The sequence below is a fragment of the Sorex fumeus genome, unplaced genomic scaffold (genome assembly GCF_029834395.1).
Source record: "Sorex fumeus unplaced genomic scaffold, SorFum_2.1 ptg000054l, whole genome shotgun sequence".
In the NCBI taxonomy this organism is placed as follows: domain Eukaryota; kingdom Metazoa; phylum Chordata; class Mammalia; order Eulipotyphla; family Soricidae; genus Sorex; species Sorex fumeus.
In genome coordinates this window covers 1292291-1303940 of record NW_026606111.1, presented here as the reverse complement: position 1 = coordinate 1303940, position 11650 = coordinate 1292291, and the positions used below count along the sequence as shown (strand labels likewise).

At 59.8% G+C, this 11650-nt stretch overlaps 1 protein-coding gene across 2 annotated transcripts; it reads right to left on the bottom strand.

The window, feature by feature from the left end:
* Positions 1 to 1144: 1144 nt before the first annotated feature.
* Positions 1145 to 11085, bottom strand: PARK7 (Parkinsonism associated deglycase). 2 transcript variants are annotated; one of them, XM_056125188.1, is made up of 7 exons: positions 10962 to 11085; positions 9919 to 10023; positions 9033 to 9134; positions 6278 to 6337; positions 5757 to 5826; positions 2743 to 2829; positions 1145 to 1423 (listed from the first exon to the last, which is right to left on the bottom strand). In XM_056125188.1, exons 2-7 carry the CDS (start codon positions 10006 to 10008, stop codon positions 1263 to 1265), a joined length of 570 nt encoding a protein of 189 aa, XP_055981163.1. In that variant the 5' UTR covers positions 10009 to 10023; positions 10962 to 11085; the 3' UTR covers positions 1145 to 1262. The 2 variants fall into 2 exon arrangements, with proteins under 2 accessions (XP_055981163.1, XP_055981162.1); XM_056125187.1 differs by lacking the exon at positions 10962 to 11085 and having other exon boundaries at positions 9919 to 10029.
* Positions 11086 to 11650: the final 565 nt, after the last annotated feature.

Below are 11650 nucleotides of genomic sequence, written 5' to 3'. Positions count from 1 at the left end.
CAGGAGCCCGTCTTCTGCCCGGGACGTGGGAGACGGAGCTGCTGGCAGTTCTCCCTCCCCAGAGCGGGAGCTCAACGGGGGCCCGCCCTATGTCCACGGCTGAGCCAGCCTCGACTCAGGACGCCCCCCCCCACCCCAAGCTTCCTGCCCACCCGCCGTGAGCACTACTCAGGGCACCTTCACTGCTCCCTCCCCACGTCCAGCAGTGCCCAGCTGGTGAAGCCAGCCTCCCGGAGTCAGTGCACGCTCGCAGCACCCAGCCAGAACCAGCTGCTCGGGCAGTGACGCCATCGCTCACAGCTACCCACGAGCTGAGCCAGGAGCTCCCAGCCCACAGGATGCTACCATGTGGCCTTGACACACTCGGTTGTACCCTCAGGGAGGGGACGTTGACAGCCAGGCACGGCAGACTGGACACTGACCAGCTGCAATAGCAGGACAGGAAGTGGAGTCAGGTCCCAATGCCGTGACCCACGCGGAGCTGCACTGCCCTCAGGCCCTACAGCCCAGGTAGACGGGCTAGGGAGCTGCCGGCTGGGGGCACAGGGCCCAGGGTTCAGTACGTGCCTTGGTGGGGGGTGTCCTCATGGTGACAACATGGCTGCCAGCACTGACAGCGCCAGCAGGGGCGCAGGACCTCCCGGATGACATGAACCAGCCCCTGGTGGGCAGCGCACGTAGCCAAGCTACCTCTGACAGCCCACCCATCGTGGGCTGCGCCTCACCCATGACCTGAGGGAGCAGCCGGGAGGGGACGGGGCCATGAGGAGGGGCACGGCCTGGGCTGGGCTGACCTGGAGCCCCTGACGGCGAGGAAGAAGGAACCTCCCGGCCCGGCATCTGTCCCTGCCCTGACCATGTGTCTGAGACCCTTGGCCGGGGAACAGTGTAACACGCACCTCTAAGAGCTAGACTTGGAGCGTTCCCCTCGGTGAGGGGCAGGACATGGAGGGGTCATACCGGGCAGTGCCCAGGGCTGACTCCTGGCTCCGTGCTCAGGGAGCCCCTTGTAGTGCCCGGGTGGGCTGTGTGCAAGGCCAGCCCCGGCCCCTCCTGGCCAACAGCTCCATCCAGGGACAAAGCAGTGACCAACACCGACAGCGCAACCGCGGCTGGACCCAGAAGCCACACGGAGACGCAGAGGTGAGGACTGGGCTGACGGCCGTTTATTCTACCTCTGACACAGGAGGCCCGAGCGCCCCGATCGATGACTCTGCGGGGCTTGAAATGGGGGGACCTGGGTGGCGCCGCTGCCGGGGCCGCTAGTCCCGCAGCACCAGCGGCGCCTTCACCTGCGCGGCCGTCGCCGGGCCACTGAGCGCCTCCACGATGGCCAGCGCGAACTCGAAGCTGGTGCCTGGCCCGCGGCTCGTGAGGATCTGCCCATCCCGCTCCACACGACTCTCCGAGTAGCTGTAGTGATCTGCGGGGGGGGGGGAGTGCGGAGTCACATGGGGTCATGCGGCCACTCCTTCTCCACAGCCCCCTCGCCCCTCAAGGCCACGGGAAGCCACACCAGGAGCGACTGACGACCCCAAGCACGGCACCCGGGGCCTGTCGCGCCCAGCAGGAGTGGGCAGAGGCCGCAGGGGTCAGCACACGGCACGGCCGCGCTGCACTGGGTGGGCTCCCGGTACCACACACAGGCAGGGGCTGTGGCTGACCCTCGTCCTGGAGAGGAGACCCCAGGCGCAGCCGGGCACCCCCCGCCCACCCTATCCACACACTGCCTGGGAGGCCACGGTCCTTCCCGGGGGACAGTCTGCACCCGGGATGAGCTGACCAGGACAAGAAAGGCCTTTCTGCTTCCCTCCCAAGCCCAGCCAGGGAAGGGGTGGGCAACACTGCCTAGGCAGAAAGACAGGAGGAGGAGGGGAGAGGGCAGGAGGGAGGGGAGGAGGGGGAGGGAAAGGGAGGGGATGGGGAGGGGCAGGGGAAGGAGAAAAGGGGAGCTGAGGGAAAGAAAAGGAGGGAGGAAGGGAGGGAAGGACGGAGCGAGGGAGGGAAATCCTTTCTGCCCAGGGCTTGGTTTGTCTGGGGTTGGGATCACCAAGCGGGGCTTGGGGCGCACGTGGGTGCAGAAAACAGAGAAGGCAGGTGCTTATCCCCTGCACGGCCCGACGGCCCCGCCTTGGCCTGTTAAATGTGACTTGACGTTGGCGCCCGGAACAGAGGTGACAGCCCCCCAATCACACAGCCTCTGGGTCACCAACGAGACACACAGGGCTCTCTTCCCAAACTAGCTGACACGGTTCACAAAACAAACTTAATATCAAACTAGAAGAGCCGTGAATCAGCATTTTCCGGCTTCGGGCAGCGAAGGCCTCATGCAGGGTCCCGGCAGGGAGCGGGTCCATGCAGGGGAACTCTAGGGGCCCCGGGAAGCCGTCAGACGCCGTTGGCGGGCGCTACAGCGGGGGTGCGGAGCCCATCACCCACCCGCCCGCCCGCCCGCCCACCCACCTCTCTGCGCTGTGCATACTTCCCCAACCCCCCCCCCCCCCCACACACACAGCATCCACAACACTCCTGACAAGGACGCATCAGCGCCTGGTGCTCTGCAGAGGCTGGAGGCCCCCAGGGCGGTGCCTGTCCCCCACCTTCCCTTCAGTCCATCGGCACAGGCCCAAGGACACAGTGACCAGGCCACAGGGCAGCCTAGAGAGAAGCCTGACCGTGGGGCCAGCCCATCGCCAGCCACTGCCCCGGCTGTTCTGTGTGGCGAGCACAGTGGACACTTACTTCCGGCCATCATCCTGTCCTTGGCCAGTGGGTGGGTGGTGACTTTGCTCCCAAAACCGATTTCATGAGCCAACAGGGCCGTAGGACCTGAAAGCAAGAATAAAAAAAGGGTCTAGTCTAGGGGGAGATGTGTCAGAGGCCAGTGGGAAGGGCACAGATCAGGCACCAGGCTGCTGTCCGGACCCCCCACCCCCGCCCCTGTGCCACCACCAGTGACCTGGGCAACGAAAATGGCACGCAGCAGGCCGGGCGGTGGCCCCCGTGAGTGTCCGTCAGCCCACAACACTGTGGACAGGCCGGGTGAAGGGACGGCAGAGGAGATGGCGAGTCACACTGCAGGCAGCCGACAGGAAGTGGCCTTCGGATGCAGGACAGAGGGCTGGGACCCAAACCCTTCCTGCGTGGGCGAGGACACGCCCGCAGGCGCCACCCGCAATGCCACGGCCGCCGTGCGAGCCATGCTCAACTCAGCCAACGACGGGCACAATCTCCAGGTGCCCGATGCCCAGGGCAGCCGGGCTGGGGCTGGAGGGCGGGCAGGGCCCCCGGGCACATCCTACGGGGGGGGGGGGGGGGGGCGGGACTCCCACAGTCCGGCCTGTCTCCCTCAGGGGCAAATGAAAGAGGCCCAGCCCTTGGTCCGACTGATGCTTTGGTTTGGGGGTGCAGCCAGTGCCCCCCGCCTGGCAGACCTCTACAGCCTGGCCCCTCCTGCCGAGAAGACCCCGGGACGGCACCCAGCCCCAAGGCTCAGGTTCTGCAGTCCCCCGGTCCCTCCTGCTCGCACAGGGCCTGATGGGTGCAGACACTCCCTTAAACCCAAAGCTCCCAGTACAGGGGCGCCTCTGCCCTGCTCCTCCCAAGTGTGAGGGTCCGAATCGAGGGCAACAGGCCCTTCCCTCCCTGCCCCTGACATCGCCGCCTCATTCCCAGCACTTTGGAAGCCCCTCCACCGCTCTCCCAGACGGAACTGACCCCAGGCCCCACAGGCGCAGGCCCAGTCCTGCAGCAGGAGTAGAGGGTGGAGGGAGCTGCGGGGAAGGCCAACAGCGCCACCGTGTGGCGACGCACGGCACTGACGAAGTCTCCTCACCACCCACCTCCACTTTCTGGGGGGACCTCAATGACTGCCCCACCTCGACCCCCCCAGTGAAGTTTCTGCACCTCACCTCACACACGTGACAGCTGGGGGCTCTGGGCGCGCCTCCAGGCCTCATGCCTGGAGAACCTGCACCCCAGCCCAGGATCTCTCTGCTGTGCACTCAAGCCGCAGGGGGACAGGCCAGCCCCCAGCCCCCTCCCCCCCACTTGCCAGAAGCACCTGAGAATGGGACTGGGCTTATCACACGCTGGCAGGTTCTAGCACCTAGGGTGTCTCCCTCTGGGTCGGAGGAGCTACCCTCCACGCTGTCCTACCCCGACCTGTGTCCTGTGTCCTCTGGCAGAGACCCCAGAGATAAGAGACAGGAACTGAGGCCGGGTTGGGGCAGGGGGTGCGCATAAGCCCCCCAACAAGTGTTTGTGTGGAACCGCTCTTCACAGTGGCCCCGTCAGGAATGAAGCCTGGAGCTGCTTACTCGGACACCCCCCACCACCCAAACAGGGCTCAGGGCACCTATGCCCCCCTGAACGGCTGTCGGGATGCATCTGCTCCAGGACCCACGGCAGGGCCCCTCCCCTGCCACCTTGCCCTCAGCCCACAGAACCGCACAACACATCCCCAAGGCACTCAGGCAAACCTTCCACGGGCTGACCATCCCCTTGGCCAAACTCACTGAAGTGGCCGGCCAAAGAGAAGCTCCAAGAAGTATGGCAGGGAGGGCGCGAGCCTGGAACATGGCTGCAGCGGGTTCAAGTCCCAGAAACCCATCGAGTGCCCTGAGTCCCACCCATCGAGCAATCCCTGAGCGCAGAGCCGGCAGTAAGCCCTGAGCACCAAGAGTGATGCCAAAACCCAAAACCCGGCAGACAAACCCCACAAAAAACAAAACCACGTTGGGGCTGGAGCAATAGCACAGCGGGTAGGGCATTTGCTTTGCATGTGGCCAACCTGGGTTCGATTCCCAGCATTCCATAGGGTCCCCTGAGCACCGCCTGGGGTAATTCCTGAGTGCAGAGCCTGGAGTAACCCCTGTGCATCGCCGGGTGTGACCCAAAAAAAGCAAAAACAAAACAAAAACTGAAACAGAACCACGCTGAGAAATGTAGCTGGCAGACTATCTCCCGGAGTCGGAGCAGCAGGAACAAACCTTAAAACGGTCTCAGGACTTGACACGCTCCTGAGCTTTAAAGACAGAGGCTGGGGCCGGGGCAATAGTCCAACGGGCAGGACGTTTGCCTTGCACACGGCTGACCAGGGTTCGGTCCCCAGCATCCCATAGGGTCTCCCGAGCACCACCAGGAGTAATTCCTGAGTGCAGAGGCAGGAGGAACCCCTGAGCACCTCCAGCTGTGACCCAAAAAGAAAAAACAAAACAAGAAAGTAATTACAATTATAAAATAAAGACATGAAGGCGTCTACGGGCACTGCCCCTTCTGAACCATGTGGCACAGGGCCGGGGAGAGCCAAGAGGCCGCACGGGGCACAGGCTTTTGCATACTGGAGTACTGGGTTCAATCCCTGGCACCCCTGAGCACTAAAACGCACGGACGCGACCCCTGAGCACTTCGGAGTATGGCCCCAACTTATGATGTGGCAAACCCCAGAGCACCGAGGACACAGCCTTCAGCGCTGGGTCAGTGTCTGGGAGGAGGCCAGCCCGTGCCTGACGGGGGCAGACAGGCCCTTCCGGCACACACCGCGGGACAACGGCGCTGACCAGATTCCAGGCGCCGGGCAGCCAAACACGGGGAATGCTGAGTCCCAGGGACCCTTCGACCCTGCCCGCAGGACAGCCCACAGCTCTCACTCCTGAGCCACCCCAAACCAACCAGGTCGTGCTCGTATTGCTGGAGATAGAAGCTTCTGGAAGAAGACCATGTGGCAGCAGGGTTCTTCCAACAGCAGCACGTACCTGCACAGATGGCGGCGATGAGGCCCTTCCTCTGCTCCTGGTCCTTCAGGATCTCCTTCACGGCGGCCGACTAGGGGAGAAAGCCCAGCCGTGAGCCTCTGGCGGGCACCCACCCCACCTCCCCGGATCCCCGGAGCGTTCCTCCAGCTCCCATGATAAAACAGTGACATTCGTGGTTCCCATGTGGCCCTCCTGGAGACCACACAGGGCAGGAACACGGGGCTCGGGTGTTCCGGAAAGAACCCCAACAGTACGCGCTGGCCCCCCCCAGTCTCACCTCCCGCCCCCCAACTCCTCCTTTCAGAACCGGAAGGGCCCCCCCCAGTCCTTCTCTTGCTCCCCCAGCCCTCCCCTGCCTGGCCCAAAATGCCAGCAAACAGCGCGTCTCCACGTCCCAGGGGAGCACAGGATCCGGCCGACGAGTCCCCACGCTGGCTCCTGACGCCACCACCGAGCTCGAACTTCAACAGTCCAACCACGCAAGCGCGCCCCGCGCCATCCCCACAGCAGGGAGCATTTACCTCACACAGATTCTGCGCGCCCACATTTCCTCCTGGCAGAACCACCACGTCATACGGCCCCTGGAGTTTATTTTTCAAAAAAAGAAAGAAAAACAAGCAAGGTGAAGTGTCAAGTGATCGCCCCGTAATACATCTGTATTTTTAATGTGAGACACAAAAACTGCTGAGGTTGAGGGCATCTATCCAGAGGGGGTGGCAGACCAGAAGGCAGTCACGAGGCCACACAGCATAGAAGTCGAGGAACCGCACCACACAACCATGCAGCGGAGAAGCTTAGGAACCGCACCATGGGGCTAAGGAACCACACCATGGGGCCACACAGGGCAGAAGCCAAGGAACTATGTCATGAGGTCAAGGAACTGCACCACGGAGCTGAGGAACTGCACGATGGGACTGAGGAACCACATCATGGGGCCCAGGAACTGCACCGGGGGCTGAGGAACCGCACCACGAGGCTGAGGAATCACACCACAGGACCACACAGCACCCAATCTGAGGAACTACGCTGGGCAGGTCTCAGCCCTGTGCACCGGGCCATGCGTTCAGCCTTTTCTTCTTTCTTTCTGACATGGGGCAGCTGGAGCCACACCTAGCAGTGCTCACTCCTGGAGGGGCTTAGGGAACACTGCAAAGTTCCAGAATCAAACCAGGGCTGCCCGTGATGCTGGCACCTTCCTCAATGGGCTGTCTCTCTAGTCCCATAGCAGGATCTCACTCGTGTAAAAAGAAAAACAGGTGTGTGTGTGTGTGTACGCACGCACATGTGCATGTGTGTGTATGCACATGCGCTCACACACATCCACGTGCACAATATTACACACACAGATGTAGACACATCCCAGTGGTACCCAGGCCTAGTGGGGGCCGGGGGGTGACGGGGAAGGGAAGGAGGAGAATGGGAAAGAGAAAATCTGCATTCCCACTTTATATGTAGTACCAGCTCTCCTTTGGGAGGGGTGGGAAAGGAGGAGGAGGCAATGACACAGTCGGTGATGCCCAGGGATGACTCCTGGCTCTGAACTCAGGAATTACTCCTGGCAGTACTCAGGGAACCATATGGGGAACTGGGGATTGAACCTGGGTTGGCCGCGTGCAAGGCAAGTGCCATGCCTGCTGTGCTGTTCCTCCAGTCCTGTATAAATTATTTTTCAACAAGAGGGGCTGGAGAGATAGCACAGCGGGGAGGGCGTTTGCCTTGCACGCAGCCAACATGGCCGACACAGGTTCGATTCCCAGCACCTCATATGGTCCCCCGAGCACCGCCAGGAGTAATTCCTGAGTGCATGAGCCAGGAGTAACCCCTGAGCATCGCCGGGTGTGACCCAAAAAGAAAAAAAAAAAACACAACAAGAAAGCACACAGCAATATAAAATCAAGAGAAAAAAATTTCTACGTGGAAAGCACAATTTTTAAAGTTTTATGAGAAACGAACGTGGGGAGAAAACGCAAATGTCCCACATCAGTAACCCAAACACCAGAACATTCTGGAAATCTGTCACTTTCAAACTTACTGAAGTTATAAAACGGAAATTGGTTACCAACACAAAGGAAAGATTCTATTTTTAGTCATTAGAAGCAATAAAGTGAAAATTTGTAGGATTACTTTTAAAGACCATGAAGTGTCCTACAGTGGTTTTCAAGCCAAGCACAAAAATGAAAACATGAGAAGCAGAGAATTTCCTCGACTCTCAGTCGATGACACAGACACAAAAGGTCAGTCCTCTTCTAAAACACCTGGCAGCAAAGGTCGGTGAAGACCAGAACACGAGGGGCTGAGCGACAGTACAGCCGGGAGGGCGTTTGCCTTGCAAGAGGCAGACCTGGGTTTGAATACCGGCAGCCCATAGGGTCCCCCTGAGCAGCCCAGGAGTGATTCCTGAGTGCAGAGCCAGAAGTCACCCCCAAACTCAACAAAAGAGCAGAGCAGGAAACTACACTGTCTCTTCCTCCTCTCCACTGAGAGCATCTCAACGTGTTCTGAATTCCCCAGCTTGGACCCGACTTTCTGGGAACAGAGTGAGCTTCTTCCACAGACCCCGTGAACGGCTCATTCCAGCAGAGGCCATTCCCCCTCGCAGGATACATGGGGACCCCCAGACTCCTAGCAGCCAGTCTGAGAGCCCCAATCCCACAGCCGGGATGCGGAAGCATCTGCATCCCCAGAATGATGCTTCTGAAGGCGGGCGGGCCGCGCTCCTGACAGTCCCCACAGTGCGAGTCACCCTCTCTGGACACCGGAAAAGGGACCCAACGGAAGTGGACACTACCTCTCCCTTCACCAAGCACAAATGAAGTCTGAACTGGCCCCTGGGGCAGCAAGTCTGTGTGGGTCATGGCGGAAGGGAGGGGATGGGCAGGTGGGCACAGACCCTGAACTCAGACAGCAAGCAGCAAAGCGGGGCATGACCCCCACAGCGCACAGGTGTACCCAGAGACCCCATGGGAAAAAGCAGTTACTCTGCACTGCCTGGCCTATTCAGCGGGGACGAGATCCAAAGTCACTTCCTGCACCAAGGACATGCCTGACGTGCAGTCAACAGACGCTGCTGGGCCCAGGAGAGTGGAGATGCAGGTGCTTGCCTAGCAGGAGTCCCGGGTTCGAAACCCGGCACCGCACAGGGTCTCCCAAGCCCCGCCAGGAGTCAACCCTGAGCACTGAGCCAGAAGAAAGCCCGGAGCACTATCAGATGTGGCTCCAAAACAAACATTTCAAAAAACTGGCACGAAGGCCAGTAGGGCCCAGCCAAGAACCAACCTCTTTCTGCGCCTCCTCCAGGCTGGCATCAGGGCAGATGACCACATCCCGGCTGCACTGCACGGGGTCTTTCCCAGCCAGACCTGCAACCGTGACCTTAATCTAGAAGAAAGACATCACGGGGAAACCGAGACGTAAATCCAGAGGAACGTTTTCACAGCGGTCTTACAGTTTAAAATAACTTGCAGAAAACACCACCAAACGGCGCCACCAGGTCTGTCCTGGTCTGGATGTCATTGTCCCCGAGTGCTCCAGTCCAGGTGATATAAGTCACGAGCATTCTATTATGGTCTCTCCTGGGACCCAGAGGGACCACTCAAACCTACTCCCTACGTGTTACTGGAGCGTGTACTGTTGTTACCTACCAGAATAAAGACCCACGGTGCAGACACGAGGTATCCATGGATGCTGGAGAGAGGTGTGTGAGAGGGAATCTACTACATTAAGGTGGGCGCCCTGGAAAGAGACAAGCCCTGGGCAGACTGACAAGCAGTTTTCTTTCTTTCTTTTTTTTTGTCCTTTTTGGGTCATATCCAGCGATGCACAGGGGTTACTCATGGCTTATGCACTCAGGAATTACTCCTGGCAGTGCTCGGGGGATCATATGGAATGCTGGGAATCGAACCAGGATTGGCCGCATGCAAGGCAAACGCCCTCCCAGCTGTGCTATTGCTCCAGTCCCCACAGCTTTTATTTACTGAAAATATCAGCTTAAAAACGGGCTTAAAAGAAATATGGCAAAATACCATCAAATCTTTTATGGGGAACAGTGTTCTCTGGTGTCTTGTGTGTAGGCTTCAAATGGTCAGTCACATAATGTGCCTTCTCTCACCCCCAAAGGCTTGGACAAGACTCGAAACCATTTTTGGAAGGGGCGAGGACTTACTCCAGCACGCCTCATCACGTCCACCGGGATGACGGTTTCCATCTCCTCTGCGCCTTTGGCCAGGATAACCAGCGCTCTCTTAGAAGCCATTTTTACTTAAAGATTCTTTTTAAAAGACATGGGGAATGACAGTAAGAAAAAAAAAAAGAGACCTTCAAAATATTTTCCCAGCAACCCCCACAAGCCGGCTTTGCAATTTAGCAAGCATGTCTGCAAAGTAACTAAAGCAGCCGAGGGAAAAAGTTTGCCAGACACAATGGAACAGGGGAAAACCATACTTTAAAAGGGCCAGAGATAGTACAGCAGGGAGGGCGTTTGCCTTGCATACTGCCCACCCGGGTTCATCACCGGCACCTCATCTGGTCCTCTGAGCGCTGCCAGGAATGATTCCTGAGTGCAGAGCCAGGGGGAAGCCCGAGTCTCGCAGGGTGTGACCCAAAAACAAACAAAAAGGCTAGAATCACTTTGTACGTGGAGTTTCCCTGAACAGATTTTGCAGATGAAACATAGTAACGGGTTGCCGGCAGGCCTGCGTGCTATTTAGGATTTCCCCCCGTGTTTTTCTCCAATTCTGTGCCTGTAGAAAAAGGTTTCAAAATGTACACCGACGTCGTACGTAGAAAACCGACTCAGTTACGAGCAAAATCGTCAAATCCAGTCTTTAGCAACCAGACTGTGAGACTTTTGGAGGGAATTTCTTAGTTCCAATAATTGCACTAAAAAAGTCGGGGGAGGGGGATTAACTGTCCATTATTGCATTTTTAAAAATTTTTTTGGAGAGCGGGAATCCCCCTCGCTAAAGCCACCCGACCTCGCTGCGGCTGCAGCGCTGACTTCTTATCACGGGGTCGACTGGCGCCCCCCGGGGGCCAAGCCCTCGGCGTCAGTGCAAACCATATCTGCAAAGCCCCCGCGCCCGCAGACACCGACTAGCTACAAACAGGCGGGACCCGCGCACGCGCGCGGCGGGCTCTGCAGCGGCCAAGGGTTGGGGGGTCCGGGCCGCCGCCCGCTCGCCGCCGCCGCGCGCCCCAGGCCCCGACCTGAACCTCGGCTCTCTTGCCACTGACGCGCGCCTCGGTCCGTTCGGCGACACCTGCCAGCCCGGGACCGCTGAACCCCAAGCTGGACCGAGACGCACATGCGCAGCGGGCCTGGCCGCTTATTCCAGTACTGCGCAGGCGCGCGCCGCCGACCCGCGCTCCTCGACCCCGCACTGCGCAGGCGCCGGCCTCTGCCCGGCACTTCAACTTTGCACTGCGCAGACGCAACCCTCCGAGTGGCTCCGCCCCCTCACACTGCGCAGACTCGCGCCGCTGAAAGTGGCTCCGCCCCTTGCACGGCGGAGACGCTCCGCCCCCGCGTCCGTTCTGCGCAGACGCAGTTTGGGACGTTCCTTGGCCATTCTGCATCCGCAGTGGTCGCCGAGGTTGTGTGTCCCGGGATTGCGAGAATCTCGTGGGCTCTCGCGTTCTCAGCGGCTTCCGGTCCCTTGCCCTTGTACTCCCGGTGCTCAGACCCCGTTCCCGCGCGCGGCCGTGCGGAGCGTCTCCCCGTTTCCTGTCCACTCCTGTCCACTCCCGTGGGCCACGGTTGTCCCTTTTCGCCGCCTGCTGCGTTTCCCCTTTATCCTGTGGCACTTTCTCCTGTCCCTTCGGGTCTCTCCGGACAATCGTAGGAGCTTCCTGCCCTACCCACGCGTGGTCAACCCCGCCTCCTGGCTCATCTCTGC